The 18,725-nt window shown below is 36.7% G+C and overlaps 3 protein-coding genes across 4 annotated transcripts in view; 1 reads left to right on the top strand and 2 right to left on the bottom strand.

Moving 5' to 3' along the window:
- Nucleotides 1-2,995, bottom strand: part of LOC113228422 (lysosomal-associated transmembrane protein 4A-like) — a 56,204-nt gene extending 53,209 nt beyond the window's left edge. The window contains exon 1 of the mRNA XM_026461721.1: nt 2,800-2,995. The gene's annotated coding sequence lies outside the window, so the exon portion shown is untranslated. The remainder of the gene's footprint in view (nt 1-2,799) is intronic.
- Nucleotides 2,996-9,765: 6,770 nt separating this feature from the next.
- Nucleotides 9,766-13,801, top strand: LOC113228469. 2 transcript variants are annotated; one of them, XM_026461783.1, is made up of 5 exons: nt 9,766-10,035; nt 11,522-11,668; nt 12,139-12,335; nt 12,437-12,601; nt 12,672-13,801. In XM_026461783.1, exons 1-5 carry the CDS (start codon nt 9,886-9,888, stop codon nt 13,663-13,665), a joined length of 1,653 nt encoding a protein of 550 aa, XP_026317568.1. In that variant the 5' UTR covers nt 9,766-9,885; the 3' UTR covers nt 13,666-13,801. The 2 variants fall into 2 exon arrangements, with proteins under 2 accessions (XP_026317568.1, XP_026317567.1); XM_026461782.1 differs by having other exon boundaries at nt 9,767-10,107.
- Nucleotides 13,723-18,725, bottom strand: LOC113228470 (protein yellow-like). Its single transcript, XM_026461784.1, has 3 exons — nt 18,594-18,725; nt 16,967-17,145; nt 13,723-14,756 (listed from the first exon to the last, which is right to left on the bottom strand). The coding sequence occupies exons 1-3, from the start codon at nt 18,671-18,673 to the stop codon at nt 13,858-13,860; spliced, it is 1,158 nt and encodes a 385-aa protein (XP_026317569.1). The 5' UTR covers nt 18,674-18,725; the 3' UTR covers nt 13,723-13,857.

An 18,725-nucleotide genomic window follows, 5' to 3' on the forward strand; every position in this document is an offset into this window, starting at 1 on the left:
CTATGTTCAGCCAGCAATTCTACTCATAGAGTACAGCCTCGTCTACAGTACCTAACCAAATATGAATACAAAATTAATATGTGCTGCGGTCTCGAAGTAATTGCGATTTCACGGTTAAACACATTTTTTGATATTTAATGTGACTCCCGAACAAACGTCTGTTCTCACGAGCCATTCATCGCCCGTCTCTCTCACTCATACTCTCTAGCTCACACTCACAGTGTTGTCATTCTTGACATTGATGTAATAAACTTTTGTTATGTATAGAGATAAAAAACCTGATGTAATTTGCGAAGCACAACCAATAAACCTGTTCCAGTACAGTGACGACATATTCGGCTCGTAATTAAACAATAATACCGACCTCATTCAATCAAATTAATTTATTACAGTAAGTTTAATTTAAGAAGGTTAGAGGTATGAAAACAGCAAAAATATTAATAAATAAAATATAAAAAAGTATAAATTTGTTATTAATGGAATGTGTGTGTGTGTGCGTATGCGCTCGTGCGTGCGCGTGCATGTGTATTTGTGTATTATTGCGTATATGTGTATTATTTGAGAAGCATATGTCAATACTTTGAGAACCGTGTGAACATAACTAAACGAATAATGTTAAAAAAACAAAAAGACAAAGGCTCGGTTGTGTAGTGCCACTAATTGGGTAGAGTGTTTACGCTTTGCGTGGGCAGCGTCTATGCCGCGGCGCGAGCGCCTGCCCACAGATCCACATTTTTTTCTATAAAACACGATATAGACAAGTTTAGGTACTTTTAAATGACCGAGTTAGTATGTTTTCTGGATTTTGAATAAGTTTTCTAGATTTGTATCTGTGCAAGTTACTCAAGTTGTAAAACAAGGTTATTTAGGAATAGTTTTGTTTGGGAGAAATTTTAATAGCAATAAGATGTAGAGTTGGCCATATGAAAACCAATTTCTTTTTCTAGCAATGGGCACAACCATAGATGGCACAACAAATAACATTCAAGTAGATCCTAATAGATAAATAGAATTGATAAAGATAAACTTCACAAAAACTTAGTTTTGGAGTAATTTGGAAGTTAAGCTTAATTTTCATCGTCACAGATTTAATTAAATTCTGTATTTCTTTCTAAATACATTTTTCTATCACGACAATAATGAATGCTGTGAGTGTCTAGTTAGCAAACCGCCATCCTTCTATGTCTGTGGTTCTGGATTTGATTTCCGCCGACGGGCACGCTCTAGTAAGTCATTTTCGAGCATGTGCAGCGTAGATTACTTGCTTTATGGTGATGGAAAAACATCATCGTTATTACGGCTTGCGGAAAAACTTTATAATATAATAATAAAATTTCACTCCAGCACACTCCCAGATGGCTTCGGGTTCGATTCCCGGGCCGGGAGAAATATTTGTACGGCCTATATTTATTTATCTCGTGAGTTTGGGTGTAATATGTGGTTGTTTATGTGTGTGTCCATGGTACCCGCGATACAAGGTTTCCCCTTAGTGCGAGTGTGTGCGTTAAAAAATAATATATAAAATTCATTGTCCATATCGTCCTACCGGGAATGGAACGTCGTAGTGCAAAGCGGTAGGCCACTGATATCGACCGTTTCTTGTTGGAAGACGTACGAAATCTCCAATTGACAAGCCAGTGTAGCGGGTTCTGGCTTAAAACTTAAAGGAGATAGTGCTTGGAAGAAATAATTGCTCAACAATAAGACATTGTTGGAGCAGTAGAGCTCTTTGTAAATGAGTTCGTCCAGGGTCGTACTGCTACCGTACCTATTTCTGCCGCCAAGCAGTAATGTCAGCATTACTGTATTCCGGTTTTGAAGGGTAAGGATGCTGGTGATATAATAACCACCACTTATAACAACCACTTGTCAACTTACGTCTTAGGGTGACGAGCGCAGTGACAGTGCCCCTCAGATCTTTGCGGTTTAAAGCTCTGAGTGGCACTGCAAGTGTTATGGACAGGCGTGTCGCTTACCACCAGGCGCACGACTTATTCGTCCCGTCACTAGACATCATAAAAATAATTTGATTCTTATTGAGTTGATGATGATAATGTTGAAGTCGTCAAGAAATATCTACAAGGGTAAATTTAAAAGTCTTCAAGGACACGTGAGGCCCCTTTTGAGCCAGTGTGGTAAACCAAAACCTAGACATTATAATCCAAACCTTTTCAGCAGTGCGTGGATGTATATAACGTATATGGGTTGTTGATCATTAGGTCAAGAACTCGCAACACGTAAGTAATAAAAATAGCAGATTTGAATCACAGTGGATGGGATGATTTCGGCTTGCAGCCATGACATCATGCGTGGCTTGAATTTGTTTACTCGTAAGATTATAATGAGAAATAGGTGACTACTTGGCAGATCCATTACACCTAATGTTCACAGTGTTATCGGCATAATATAAACATAGCTATTGAAATACCTATTTGGATAATTGTACTTTGTACATACAGCGCATTATCGATGTTATTGGGCATTAAAGATGGATTTTTTTTAAATGCATGTTATGTTGCTGTATGTTTGAAACCAGTTTGTTAACTTATGATTAAAATGATTTTTAAGTAAGAGATGCAATTCGCTCTAATTTTGATGGAACTCAACGAGTAGGTAAACAGATGCTTGTCTTTACACAATTTATTTAAAAATAACTCTCGCCTCGTACCGTGCAAGACAAGGACGTCGTAAATATACACTGAAACAACATCAAGGCTGTTGAAAAACATAATGAAGATGTTTGCGTAAAATCGAACGTTCGATCAATTTGAGGCGCAAATTACGAAGTTTTATATTCACCTTTTTATGGCGCCAGAAGTCAAAGCTAATCCAAATTTTAAAAAAAATACACTCGTATGTTTATCACAATTAAAGTTCAATCACTGCAATGTTAAGGGTACTCGATTAAACACCGCCGATCAACAGCGATAACAAGTACGGAACACAGAAATGAGGACAGCACTAAACATACGTCCAACTTGGGCGTCGAATACCGGCGATCTGAGAGTGTTCAGCCACAGAGTGCTTTGAGCTCGGTCGTGTTTGCGGATCATTCAAGCGTGGGGCAGTAGCGCGCCAACTGACATAAGTTATGGAGATGATAACGTTAATAATGTCTATAATTATTCCCCGATCTCTGTTAATGTAGCAGGATTAGGACGGATTCTTATTTGGCTTAAAATTTATGGAGGGAATTAACTGATCTAAAGAAGACCCGTCTCTATAATGTGAGGTGGGCTGTATAAAAAAAAACTACATACACCTGCACAATATACTCTACTATACTCTCCTTGTCATAACTAAAACTAAATAAGATATAAAAAAACCTATTATAGGGGGTTGTAGATCTAGTTTTGCTGATGCCATATTATTATGTCAGTAAATAAATTTCGTTAAAAATGTCGATTACATTAGTTATGATTAGGCAGGAAGCGGAATATAAACAAAGTGAGATTATATTCAATTAAATAAGAATTAGACATAGAATAGCAATTGAATTAACGTCTTTTAACATCCACTTGCAAGGTTGCAGCCTTACTAGTTAAGTTTTTTTTATAACATCAAGTGACGGTACGAACAAGTTGTGCGCGTGACGTAAGCTACACGCCTGTCCATAATAGTACAGTGCCACTCAGACCTTTAAATTGCAAAGATCTAAGGGACACTACCACTGCGCTCGTCACCCTGAGACATAAGTTGATAAGTCCCATGTGCTTGTAATTTCACCAGCACCCTTACCCTTCAAAACCGGAACACAGCAATGCTGACATTACTGCTTGGCGGCAGATATAGGTAAGGTGGCAGTACTTCCCTGGACGAACTCTTTCACAAGGAGCTCTACTGCAACTAAGTTAAACAAAACGCATTTTTTCATTTACAATTTTAACAAATAAATTCAACTAGATTGCCCTGTCAAACCAAAATTCTGTAATATCGAAAACAGCGTGTTGAAAAAAAGCTGCGTAAAGGATTTTTCGGATTTTTTGCAATTTTTGAGGTTAATAACATAAAAAGACACTTTTAACTTACGTTGTACATTAGATATTAAAGAAATCTATCTAGCTATTATAATTTTATTTTGAAAAATAAGCTATTTCTATTGAAAAACGAATACATTTCTTTTACCTTGATAACAGCCGAAAGATTCTTGTTGATAAAATTACAAAATACTGTATTGAGCCTTGCAGTGTTTTTGTTTGACATGTAATGTTTACGAAGTTTACAAGAATGCAAAATCAACCTTGAATCACTCAACAAACCTGTATTAGTAGGAAATTAAAACAATTTAATAAAAAATGACAGTCACCCACAGTTTATTTTCAAACTAGACCTAAAATACAAAAAGTAAGATAACCGACTAGACTTTTGAAGAAAAAAAAACACTGCATTACTTTGGGTATTTAACTCATGTTCTGCTAAATGTAACGGTGAGTATAATGACGAAAGAATCTGCTATTTTTTAGCCTTAAGACGAAAGAAAAGAGGGGCGTGTTAAGTTTCACGTCATTGTCTGTCTGACATTACTCTCATATTAATCCGCTGTATTCAAATCAATACACTTTTTGTTTGAAAGTAGCGTTATTTGAGATGATTTTCGATGAATAGCCTTGAATACCGCAGCAGTGTTCATCAACGTTTTTTTATGATATCAAGTGATGGGACGAACAAGTCGTGCGCCTGGTGGTAACAGACGCGCCTGTCACCCTGTGACATAAGTTAACAAATCTCATGCGCTTTTAATTTCACCAGCACCCTCACCCTTCAAAACTGGAATGTAATAGTACTCACGTTACTGGTTATCGGCAGAACAACGTAAGGTAGCAATACTTCTCTGGACGAGCCATTTCATAAGGAGCGGATAAAACACGTAAAATAAATGGCTATATATTTTGTATTTAATTTGTTTTGTTATTAATTTCTTTGCCATTTCCTCACGATCTTTACGTTTCAATAATATTTGTGAACGGATTTCAACCTTCTAAGGCCCTGTGTACAACAACAGCACATTAAGTGTTAGAATTGTGTACTTATTTCTACCATAATTGTGTATATTGTCATTAATATGTGATAATTCTGTTATTATTTTAATAAGTAATTTTATCAAGTAAATAATTTGGTTACTGTAAATATCAAAATTATATAAAATTAACATTTAGCGAAATGATTCAGAAAAATACCACGTGTTCCGGGCACAAACAACTTTGACGTTGGGCGACCGGTTGTTTGTGCTGGGATATAAAAAGCAGTCAATGATGATGCCGAGGCATTCTTGATGCAGTGTTCAGTCCTAAACAAACTTTGCCGGCTAAAAGTTAAGTAAAAATTATTACATTATTTATCGTTCCTTTGCTCTAATTATTATGTAGTACATAGTGAATTAATTGCATATAAAATATTACTGTTTGTGGGGATACATTTTAGTAAGTGCCAACTAAGCAAATGCAAAAGTTTAATTATTATAACGAATATTGTGAGTATGTGATATTTGTTATGCACCAAGGGTAATTATGTGTGAAATACAGTAGAATCGATTGGTTAGATATAACGCGTGTTCTGTGTATGTAATATTTGTAACATGCTATGCTAAAATTATGGTATTATATAATAAATACTATATTATAAAACGAATATAAGTGGGTGGGACATTTGCTTATATATGTGTTTATAAGAGATATTTCTTAATGTTTAAGTATTAAAATTATGTGTGTTTCGAGGCATAAAGTATAATTAAAATGGATTTGTATAGATCTATCACTGAGTAGCGTGCTTATGAGTAAATAATTAGGTACAAAACGAATAGGATTCCAATATATAAAAATAAAACATTGATTACAGTATTAAGCATTGTATTTCATTCTGTTAACACCTGTTCCTTAATATAAGCTATATACTTCTGTTCGAATAACGCCTGCAGAACAATGGAATAAGATCCGTCAATGTGATATGTTGCCGTATTACATTGAAGTATACATCGAACGCTGGAATGATAAAACTTCTAGAGCGATTTATAGTTATTTGTTATGCAAGGCTGCAAAGTTGTTGTTTGACGTTTTCAAGCCACGAGACGCAAAACAACTTTGCTGCCTAAATTGTTTACTTTACTTGTTTGTTTGTTAAATATGCCTTTTTAATTATTGTTCAAAAGAATTTGCCACAACTGAAGTTACAGGGGTTTGATATTTTTATATGCAGTAGAGTTTCTTGTGAAAGAGTTCGTTCAGGGAAGTACTGCCACCTTATCTATTTCTGTATGTATAGTATAGTTGAGTATGTTTAGAATTCTTTAAACTTAAGCGAGATCCGTCTGATGACATGTCGACTCATATATCGAAATTAAAAAATCTGTGGCATAGTCTGAAGGAAGAGTTACTGAAAGAAGAAAAGGTGGAACTACCTGAAGTACTTCCAATCTGTAAAATCCTGCACACGCTGCCGGATACTTATTTTTCATTTAAGTCGAGCTGGCTGTTAATGTCAAATAATCATAGAACAGTAGACAATATTACGGGCCAATTGTGTGCACACGTAAAAGCACTCAACGCTAATGTTGTTGATGTTGCGTCAAGTGAAACTGCGCTTTATGTGAAGGTAAATAAAAAGGTTTTTAAGCGGAAAGACCACAAAGACCGAGGGACAAAGAAGAAGTATAAATGTTTTATTTATATGGAACTTGGTCATCTCAAAAAGGATTGCCCAAAGGGTGGCAACAAGGAGGAGGAAAACAAACCTAATTAGTAGTTCTAATATGATGTTACTAACGGCGAATTCATCAGATTCTGGCACTGATTGTGATGATTGGCATGTGGACAACGGTGCTACACATCATGTCACTATGCGAGGAGATCTATTCCGAGATTTTGAATACTTTGGTGAAACTCACACAGTAACTACAGCAGACAGAAACATGGTAAAGGCTGTTGGGAAAGGCACAGTTCATGTCGAAGCCAATGCCAATGTTAGAGATAAGATTGAAAACCTTATCTTAAGAGATGTTTGGTATGTTCCCCAGATTAGCAAAAACCTTTTCTCAGTGCTTAGTTCACAGGATAGAAATCCCACAAGCCTATTTGAGTCAAGGGTGACAAAATGTTAAATGAAGGTTAATGATGGTATTGTTTTAACAGGGATAAGGCAAAGGTATCTGCATAAGGTAGATTGCAAAGCCGTACGCCCTGCTGTTTCAATCAATTTAATAGAACACGGAGATAAACTTCAATTATACCATGAAAGGTTAGGACATCAAAATAAATAGCATGTCAATATATTCATAGAGAGAGAACTAGGAAAAAAGACGTCAGATAATGGAGAACTATGCGAAGGGTGTGTTTTTGGAAAAGCACATAGACAACCATTTGGTGTTCGCGAAAAAGCTACCAAGTCCGGTGAACGTATACACTCTGACGTTTGTGGTCCCTTCCTTGCAAGTATTTCTAGATATCGATACTTCGTATTATTCAACAATGAGTTTACACGATACAGCGATGTGTATTTCTTGAAAAATAAATCCGATGTATATAAAAAGCTAAAACAAATGTTGTCTGAGACTAAAAATGCTGGACACATTGTCAAGCAGCTTTCAAGTGATACTGGGGGAGAACACATTAATAAGAAAGTACGAGATCTACTTGAACAAAGTGGAATAAAGTACAGGCTTATTACGCTTTACACGCCAGAACAGAATGGGTGTAGCGAAAGGGAAAGCCGCACTACAGTCGAATCTGCTAGAGCAATGATGCACGCGTATGAAGAGTTACATTAGAATTTGTGGGCTGAGATGGTAAATACTGCTGTTTATATTCTGAACAGGACAATACAAACTACGTGGAATACAAATCGCCTTATGAACTTTGGCTTAATAAGAAACCACAGATAAAGCACTTGAACCAATTATCCAATTGGTTCACTTTGCTTTGTACCAAAGCAGAGGAGAAAGAAAATGCAAAAGAAAGCTACACGTTGCGTTTTAATTGCCTACAACGATGATGATGGGTATACATCTTTGGGACCCAAATAAAAATTCATTGGTAAGGTCTAGGGACGTTATATTCGATGAAAAAGCTTTAAGAAATGAATGAGCCCATAAATAATGAAAATGAAGTTGAGGTGGATCTTTCTAGAAGTTTTTCTACAGCTAATGAAAAAAAGTTCAAAATGGCATCGATGAACAAAATTTGGAAGCCGATGAGGAATATCATGATGTTCAAAACATTTGCCAGAAAAGTCTATTGAATCGGAGAAGAATAATATTGTTAACGAAGATGATACCATTGATGAAACTAACGATGACGAAGGTGATATCAGTGATGAAGACAATGCCGTAGACGAAGGTATTTTAAGTCAAGCTCACGTCGTTTATGAAGATGTATTCCCGGACCATCATCTGATACTTCGTGATCGCTCTTCATTACGTGCCTCAATCGATTCAAAGACTTTATCATGAACGCTGTAACGGGATACAACGAGCCGACGTCGCATAAATACACAATTAGAAACCCGGAGAAGGAGCTATGGGAAGAAGCCAAGGACAGTGAAATTAACTCACTAAAAGAAAATGATACGTGGAAGCTTGTAAACCTACCGAAAGGAAGAAAAGCCATACCCTGCAAGTGGGTAATTCCAGTCAAAATGAACGCTGATCGCTCTGTAGATAAATATAAGGCAAGACTGGTAATTAAAGGTTTTCACCAGAAAAAGGGCATTGACTACGAACAGACGTTTAGCCCGGTTACTAGGATGGGAACCGTTCGCCCTGTATTGAGTGTAGCAGTGATGCTCCAGTTTGATATCACAACTGCCTTCTTATATGGATCTCTGGGTGAAGAAATTTTTATGAAACAACCGGAAGGCTATGACGACGGTTCGGATCTAGATTGTTTTTTGCAGAACAGTCTTTATGGGTTAAAGCAAGCACCACGATGCTGGAACCGTTGTATTGCAGACTTCTTCAATGAAAATGGTTTTAAGATAGGTAAGTGAAGTAGATTCATGTCTTTTCATAAAAAAACAGCGTATCGGAAAAGCGATTGTGGCTTTGTACGTGGATGATGGCCTGGTCGCTGGATCAAGTCAAGTTCTGCTAGACGAGTTAATTAAGGAACTCAATAGTTGGTTCAAGATAACCACAAAGCCTGTCTTTTATTTAATTTGAATACAGATAGAGAGCAGAGGAGATGGAATCAAAATATTCCAAACTTCTTATGTACAGAAGATCTTGAGGAAATTAGGGATGGATATTTGTAAACCAATCTCGACGCCGATTGTAAAAGACTGTAGAAAATACTTAAGAAAATACTTTTTTCTTCTATTTATTGGATTGCCGTTGTTTTTCTAAAATCTTACCAGAAAATGCAAAGGTTAAAAACCATACAGCCAAGTCTTGGCGAATTTTTCTTTCATACGCCAGGTCTTCAGTCTATTATTTTACTAATAGTTTATAATTGCTACAACTTTGCACAGCGCATAATTAGTTTTTTGTGTTTTTCTTTGCCGCTTGCGCTTTGGTACACTCTAATGTCTTTTTAGTACCTATTTAAAATCAATAGTTTGTCGATAGTCTTATTTAGTCGGTGGGTAATTGGTTCTACACACCAACCACCTAGTACCACATAGAAAATTAAATAATGTCCACTTCCTTTCCTACTCAGTAAAATAATTATTAGTGTACTAAAACCTTTTTAAATTATCTATTTGTTAATAAATTTCGAACTGAAAGATGAAAGTCAAATTTACTGTCACAATAAGTCGTGTGATTAATCTACATAAAAAAATGCGACTTACAATGGCACAAAAAATCCATTTTCCCTATTAATTTTTAATGCTGTATCAAAATTGCAGATCAATAAATACGATGTTCTTATCTTAGTCATATTCAGCTTATATTCTTTAATGAGGTCCAGTATTGTGACAGCAATGTTAAACTTGCTATCGTATGTAGGCATGGGCCTACAGTCGGAGTTATGTTTTTGGACGCTGCTGGGTCTCCTGCGAACAATATTCGACGCGACTCTGTTTAAAGTTAATGCCAATCTGAAACAGGTGCGGCATATTAAATTTGATGTTCTACGAAAAACGCTTTTATGGCTTTTATGGTTGCGTCATACGTTATTTGTGAGTACAAAACAGTATACAATGACCTTTTACTTTCACCCTAAAGCGATGAACTCCAAAGTGTTTATATCCACCGCCAGGGGTTCACTCCAACATCTAAGGGGTCAGAGAAAAAAAAGGAGGTGCATGAGACATTATTTATTTATTTCATTCATACAGCTATTTTTACAGGGCCATCCCAATACAATAGTGTAGCATTCCACATCGTCACAATCACATGACTTAACATTATAACTAAAAATAAAAATTTGATTATTGAAAATTAATAACAATTAATTAAGGCCAGTTTATAATAAAGTACTATAATGAATAATATACAATGAAATTTAATTAATTATGTACAAAGCAAAAACAGTGTTGCCTTCATGAACTCGCTCTCAAAACAGGTAAAAATGCCTACTACTTCAGCAACTCGATTTAGTGTGTGAATGGTGCGAGTAAGAGGCGCTTTGTTGAGCAGATTTGTCCTGACTCGCGACACCGCCAGCAGCCGTGGTCGTCGACGTCGGTGCACGTACTCGTTTGGCACGCATAGACAGAGTGATTGCAGCATTCCCGGGTTTGAAATTTTACCTCGCAATACTCGCACTATGTAACTTGCGAGAGCCAAGTCCCTCCTTGGTTCCAACTTGTTGTATCCAACCATACCTAATACAAATGAGGTTTGATACATCAAGGGATAGAAAGGATATACCCCACATAGTCTCATGTACAAGTATCTGGTGAATTTATTCTGGACACGCTCGAGCATGAGATTATACTTCGCTTCGTGCGGAGCAAGCGGATTAATGGGGGTCAACAAGAATGCTACCGATTTATGCAGCTCGTGACCAAAATTTAGGCTTTTCATAAATGGAGTAATCCACATTAGACAGATAGACATAAAAAATAGCCTGTTACAGTTCTTAAACATTTCAGAACAAACTAAATATTCGGTTTGATAATGCATAAAACTGAACATAACTTTTTTATAGTTTCTCACTAGCATAGTGTCAGTTGCTAAACACATATTTGAAGATGATGTTTTTGTAAAAAAGTCAATATTAGAAAAATTGGGAGTCCAGGCAAATCAGAAAAAATGTGCACGTGAGGCAAATCAGAAAAAATGTGCACGTGGTCTACCAGACGAAAAAGTTTGGGAACCTCTGCTTTTAGAGCTCTGTACAAAATTCAGTTAAATTATTATTTACATATTACAAGCACGCAAAAAATGTGGAAGTCGTTATAATAACGACTTAGCCCGGCGACTAGGAAAACAGCATGGTAACCGCTCGGCCACGGAGGCAGTGTTCTCGATCTAGTGTTACTTTAATGGTTTTCTTTAGAGGTTGGGTTTTAATGGTACGTTTCTTTACGAGTAGCTAATAATTATGGTATCCGAAAATCAACACGATTCAAATACTGATATTTTCAGGTGTGGCAAATGACAATGCCAGTAGAACTGTCGATGCCGGTACAGCGCGGGCTGCGTACCATGATCTCCGGCGTGATGCTTGTCCAGTGCTTCACCGTCTACGTCTACCTCGCCTCCTACATCGTCCTCCTTTATCCTATATTTTTGGTACTAATTCTCTAACACCTATTCATTATTACCTACCCAGCACGTTAAATATATGTATACAAGTAATACTTTTGCGTCTATTGCATATTTTCCGTCGTCCTTTTCTGTCTTAGTTTTTTAACGAGACGGACAAGTCGTGCCTCTGGTGGTAAATGACACTCCTTTCTGTAACAGTTGCAGTGCCATTCAGAGCTTTAAATCACAAAGATCTGAAGAGCGCTGCCACTGTGCCCGTTACCCTGAGACTTAAGGTGACAAGTCCATGTGTCCATAATTTCACCAGAATCCTTATCCATCAACACCGGAACGCAGTAAGGCAGTACTTCCCTGAATGAACTCTTTCACAAGGAGCTCTATTCCTACTAAGCCTGTGAATTCAACTTACAGCTCATGAAATGTATGAATCTATTGGTACGTGTTAACTTTGTAAGTATGCGAGCATATAAGCATTTAAATAATTGTGATTTTAGGAAGAAAGGCCAACGTTAGTTCTTCCCTGGCTACTGCTAGCAGCAATCAGGAAGTTTCTCTGCGAGCTGACGAGTCTGTCGCTTGGGCTCGGAGTATGCCTCTTGGTGGGCCCTGCTAGGCCCTCCTGCATCCGTTTCGTCATTATCAAGATTGCCGGTATCATCCCTGCCGTTTACATGTGGTTGCTTGTCCTAAGGTAGCTAGAACTAACTATATATCTATTTTTTAATTAACTACTGCAGTGTTCCTCTAAATAACTGTTTTAATAGTATAATAAATGTAGTTGTTTCCCTACAGTTATTACAATACGCTCAAAGTTACGGCAGCATTCCAAAGATTCCCAGCAGTGCTGCCATCAGGCGACGTCGATGTCGACTACGGACTCGAACTCGCTGTGCGCAGGCGTAGAACCAAATCCCTTATGAACGAAAGACTGTTACGCAGAAGAATTGTGGCTAATTTGTAAGTTCTTTTCGATAAGTACTGATTATTTTTAAATGTACGGTAAATTGTAAAATTATAACACTTACAGAACTAGTTACGGTGGTGATGGAACATCTGTGAAAGATGGCGTCATAATTTCTAGACCAACTGGTGAAAATGTAGTTGAAACTCCTTCGTCAGGATCTCAAGTAAATGAAGATGAAAATAGTACACATAATCAGGACACTACAAAAATTACGGATAATGTTATCTCAAATCTTATAACTGAGCGTTCAGTGTTGTTAGAGCCGGATGACGATTTTTGTGAAAGCGATTTAGCAATACCTCGTGACACTGACCGCATAATGGAACAGTTTATATTAATGTTATTACACATAGGTGCCTATTTAACTAAACAAGGAACTGGTTTAGCGCAGATGTATAGTACACACGCATCAGATTTGCTTCCCAGTACCCTTCTTCTTGGCGAGGACACGGATACTCCACCATCAGTTGGAAATGATAAAACGAGAACCACATCCTATTTACAACAATACCCTCATATCTTTATGAAAAAAGATTCTACAAGGCTTCGGACGAGCCCTCCTAACTCACCCGATGATTCAAGTAAAAATTTGAAGCGTAGTGAAAATAATTCAAAACTTAAAATATCAGATAAGTTTATCGACTTTAAGCCAACATTCGAACTAAAAGAGACACCTCACCAAGAAGTGTCTGAAATACTATTAGATGGCGTTGAGTCAAGGAACTATCGAGAACCTGAAAGTTTAAAAACTGATCACAACATCAGATTTGTAAGTTCAAAAGAAAAAGTTCACGAAGCTGTTAACATTTCTGAAGTCGGGAATTATGAGCGCAACAAAAATAATCAGCACGATAACCAATACACTGAAGAAATGACATCCTATAACTCTTTTGATGAAATTATTGAAAGAATCACACAAAGTATGGCAGAAAAACACAATGAAATAGACAGAATAACCTTGTCAAATCTGTCGAGCCAGTCAAGTCAGTCGACTCTGAGAGAAAATGGATCAAAACATGGAAACAAAAATCCAAAATCTGCTAGTAGCGACAAATAAATTACTACATTGTAATGTGTCTTGTATAAAATAAACGCTAGAAAAAATAACAGTGTACTCTAAGTAAAACGGTTTTATTTTGATGACACAATTAATAATAAAGTTATGTAAAACAAAAATACACTACTAAAGTAAAGAAGGCATTTTCTAACAATGGATTATAAAATAAAAAATAGAGTTAAAGGCATTTGCTTATTTTGCTGGTGATGATGGTTGACAAACACCGTTAGCTGCAGCTAAATCTAAATATAATACACGGAAATTGTATTCTTGTGGGTTCAGTAAGTTAAACTGATACATCGGCAACCGATTCGTTATTATCCACGCATACTGTGGAATTTCGTGATCTAGTCGTAGATCGTTAGGGAAGACTAAAGTGTTATTATTTTGCGCTACAATACCTAGATTGTCAATTTTGTATGGTTTGCGAGTGTCCCAACACCCGATACTGTCACGTGAAACAAGGTTAAAGTACATAATATCGTTGCGGTCAACGGCTGCGGCGGAGACCTGACCGTCAGCGCCTCGACTGTCCCCTAGCAACTTGAACTCCGCCACGGAGTCGTCCACACGAGACGGATCCCTTATCACCGATGTATTCACTACGAATTCTAAAGAACTTGACATTCCATGGTAATATAACTGCCTATCGTTTTGATGAAATCTGCCCAAGGACATCCCGAACAAGCCATCAGACCACTGATAATTTACACCATGCAATGTATAATTGGACAATAATGGTTCTGGATAGAAGGTGTAGTGTGAAAATCTCCAAAATGCTAAGTCAGAAGCTCTGAAGACTATGAGACCGAAACGTCTTGCGTCGGCAATGTATATATGAAGATCTCTACAACGAGCGTCCCTAGAATCCACTAAAAGGTTTGTTATAAGGGAATCCTGAAGGACGAATTGGTCCGGAATAGGATACCGTCCCATTACAGTATCTGTGCTTAAATCGATAGCGTACAGAGTTGGGGGGCAAAGTTGTCTTGGAGTTTCGAAACCTTCCACTTGGCCAGCGTCCAGTACCCACATAACTCCACAGTGGTCGATGTTCATACGGAATACCGATGTCAATCCAGTGCAATTTACTGAAACATGAAATAAAAATACTTTTTGATCGTCCTTATCACAAGCAACAAAGAGTCAAATTTAAATTTTATGTATCAAGCTTGACGTACTCTTGACCCAGTACTAATAGACTGTTGGTTTAGATGTCGTAAACTAAAGTACACTGAAAATGCCCCGCAGCTAAAAGCTATCGCGGCTATTGGGCAACCCTGTCAAAAGTGAAAAATAATCTCTGTTGCATTTAAGGTCAAGCGATCGAGTGTAGCTACGTCCTGTCACCTATGATGTTTAAAAGCGGAATATTGCCGCAGCCGCTTTAATAGTTTTATCTATGATTGTGATACGGCATTGTAAATGATATGTACTGAAAGCGGCTTTAACAATTTTTTTGATTCTCAAAATGCGTGAGCCAAAAGATTCTTTCATGCTATAATTAATGACCATTACCATATAATGACCAACTTATCGCAAGCGACATATTTATTTAGTGTTTTTTTATTGCAAATGATGTTTTAAACGAAGTATAACGGACAACCGTCGTCGACATTTTCCGCCAAAATTGTAACAAATAGAAATTCTCGCAGAAGTTAAATTTATCGTTAGCTCAACTGTTTTTTATATTTTAAATTTTTATTGAATTGATATTCAATTATTTTTTGTGAAATTACTCCACTAATTTGTTATAATTATTAATACAAAGATCGAACACTCAGAAAAATGTTTTTTATATTTTAGTGTAACCAACAGAATCAATATTAAAAAATCATGAAGCATGACGAGCGACCCCACTTGTTATAGCAACCGACATGGTACATCACCATTTCGTCGTTTACTAATAAACAGTAGCAAGAAACGTGTTGCACTTTTCGTTTTTTTTTCGTTGCAAAGTCTCAAAAATCTTTATAGAGATAGCAAAAATATTGTAAGCCCAAAAAAGCTTAGTATCTATTGTTTAAAAAAAAATGTAGTTGTTACAGAATTATTTAGTATCACATTTACCTAAATGCAGAAATATTAAAAAAACTTCTCCTGTAAGATTTATTTTTTATCGCATAACTAAGGTAATGGCTTGTCAGTGTCAATGTTCATGAAGATTTACACGGCTTGTTTTAGAATCTATAAAACATGAAGTGTTTGGCGTTTTTGCATTAGACAACTGACAGATAGATCCACTTACATTATTCAAATTAGCCTTATCTATGATGTAGTTCTGCTAGCACATAAAGGTTGGTACTACATATTTCGTTGTGGCACTAGCGCTAAATGACGTAACTGAACGTAGTTAAACAAAAATATCCAATGCACATCCAGTCACTTTCAAGATATGGTAGTTTAAAGTTTAAAAGTGTTTCTCACTTTTGTTTTATTTTCAAAACTTATAATGTCATGTAACTCCAGAGATATTTATTTATGTTTATATGTTGGATTTTTTTTACTGAGTTTGAGAGGTTACACTTTAGGCTGAATTCACACTGGCACAGAGTCGAAGCGTCGCGTCGCGTCATGTTTTTCAACTACAACGCATGCGACGCGTGTCGTCGCACGACGACGTTCGCATTAGCGCGCCCGGATGACAGTGCTCGACCAGTTCAAAGACTTTTGAACAATCGTGAATGGCGTTCGTGCTCGACAGTACGCAATGGTTGGTATCGATCTTATTATTATTGCTCTTATGTCTGAAGCTGAAGAGGAAGAAACTGAAATTATATCAGAAGCTGAAGGGAGAAAATGAAAACGGAAATTTTGGGCTCACGAGTTATGGAAGAAAAGACGTATACTTTACGAATTCAAAACACTTTGTAGAAACGACTTAAGCCGGGACTCAAGATATTTTTAACATTATTATGTTACATGTATAGACATTCATATTTTTGGATTAAGTAAATTAATTTTTCGTTTTCATCCATTGTTGCGCACTCGTTTCGTCGCAGTCTGGTGTGGTCGGCATCTGACGCTTCACAACTCGCGAAACCGCTCGACTTTAACCAAGGGTCGACGCGCGATTCCATATTTGCATAACACAAATTTGTAAGAATAGAGATGAATATACTATAGGCGAAAAACATGACGCGTCGCGACGCTTCGACTCTGCGCCATTGTGAGTTGAGCCTTAGGTTGAGATTGGTACATGTGACTCATTTTTTGATAATTTTGTGGATTAAATAACATAAGATTATTTTTGCTTAACTACGATACTCGATGACTACGTCCAATTGAAAGGTGGCTTTACCTGCGTTATGCCAGTCCCAACTAGGATAAGGGATCAAAGCGGGAGAAGAAACTTCAGCGTGTATTGGCAGAACAGACAAACTAGCAGGCACTCCTCTCTTCCACTTTGGTGTACTGATGAAAAGTCGATCCTTCCATCTTTCCACGCCCAATGGAATTACGTTCGTTTGGTTGAATAGTCTGCAAGATATCAATCGCCTTGTAATAGCTACTATTATAGAGAAACTAACATGTTATTAGTAATTACGTGTTTCGAAATAGGATTTCACTTTGTTTAATACAACTGTGAATTGGTAGAATTTTCACTATTCAAACGTTAAAGTATAACTTTTGATTTTTGTTTGTCGAAATTAATTTGTCTTCATATGGATAAAATGAAAACAATGTTAGATATCTATTGGTGTTACATGTTTATGAGTGGTAAAGAAAAAAAAGCCTTTTAAGAGGCTAATAAGTGATCTTTTGACCCTGAAATGTTGGTTGTATGAGTTCAAATCAGTCCAAAATTACTTTTACTTACTGTGCCCTACATTTATGTCATGTTGGTCTCAAACTGAGGAGTTTTCTGAAGTATCTACCTGACTCTAAGGGCACTGCCCAATATGAAATTTAGAAAAGATCCAACCGGGAAATAATCCATTTACCGCTGTGCTACCGCTTTCGTTAAATTAATTAATTAATAGATTCAGGTTATTCCTTTGCGAAAATCCATGTTAATAATAAAATTAGAAGTAAACGAATGCATGAAAAACAAGAAACAATACAAAGCCATCTATTTTGCACGCTTTCATGTTCTGCACTCGGTTCGCGGCGTAGCAAATTACTTTAATTCCGTTTTTGGCCGTTTATTGGTGGTCATACTAGCTTGTCATACTGATATGACCAATGAGAGTTGTTTGTATTGGCGGTCATATTCAGTCAGTATTAACATCCTAAGCAGCAGCTTCATCAGAGGAAATACTGAATCCCAAACTGGTGGTACCGAGAAACCATCTTCCCTGTTGAAATTAGGATGTTTTGTAATTTCAATGGCCTCTCGCAGCATCCTGGGTAGATAACGAACTTCTTTTGGAAGGAGCTGGTGTTTGTCAAACTTCATTGAATGTGTAGGTTTATCCATGACATGCTCGCAGACTGTAGACTTGTTTACGCGACGGTGTTTGACAGTACCACTAGTTTGGGATCCAGTATTACCTCCGATGAAAAATCCCAAACAGACATAAGACTGCAGTACTACTTAATATGTTTTAATTTATTCTAATTTCTATTATTAATAGAATTTAACTACTAAATAATAAATTGAACTTAATAAAAATTCATTCAATAAAATAATTTGTAAAACGTAATGTAGCGTAAATTGGAATGTTTTCTTTGTAAAATAAAAAATAAGGTATTTAATTAATAACTTTTTTAACTATAGTGAAAAATAGGGTAGTTTGCATTAATATTAGACATAACTGATTGATGACTGCACCACCTCAGTCAACCGTGACCATGGGACCTGTAAAGGGCCCGAAACGTCGGTTTGTTTATAAATATACGCGATTTAAATCCGGAAAAATAGTTTCATTTCCTAAATTAATTATTTCATAATTTACTACTTCAAAAAAACTATAAAACTTACATACCCGTTGTTTATAGCCATCTGCCTTTCTGCTGTAGAAGGGTAAACGAAGTCTATCTGTTTCCATCTGTACAGGGTGCCCATTATCTTTTTAGGGCTGACGTTTATGAGACCGTAGCTCGTGGCGATGAGAGAG

The sequence above is a fragment of the Hyposmocoma kahamanoa genome, unplaced genomic scaffold (genome assembly GCF_003589595.1).
Source record: "Hyposmocoma kahamanoa isolate Upper Pololo Valley unplaced genomic scaffold, ASM358959v1 232, whole genome shotgun sequence".
NCBI lineage: Eukaryota > Metazoa > Arthropoda > Insecta > Lepidoptera > Cosmopterigidae > Hyposmocoma > Hyposmocoma kahamanoa.

Coding starts and splice junctions, on each gene's coding strand:
- LOC113228469 (XM_026461782.1), top strand. CDS start 9,886: ATGAGGTCCAGTATTGTGACAGCAATGTTAAACTTGCTATCGTATGTA. Junction 10,108..11,521: donor GGTTGCGTCATACGTTATTT/GTGAGTACAAAA, acceptor TGATATTTTCAG/GTGTGGCAAATGACAATGCC. Junction 11,669..12,138: donor TCCTTTATCCTATATTTTTG/GTACTAATTCTC, acceptor TTGTGATTTTAG/GAAGAAAGGCCAACGTTAGT.
- LOC113228470 (XM_026461784.1), bottom strand. CDS start 18,673: ATGGGCACCCTGTACAGATGGAAACAGATAGACTTCGTTTACCCTTCT. Junction 17,146..18,593: donor CAGATGGCTATAAACAACGG/GTATGTAAGTTT, acceptor GATATCTTGCAG/ACTATTCAACCAAACGAACG. Junction 14,757..16,966: donor TTGGGACTGGCATAACGCAG/GTAAAGCCACCT, acceptor TTCATGTTTCAG/TAAATTGCACTGGATTGACA.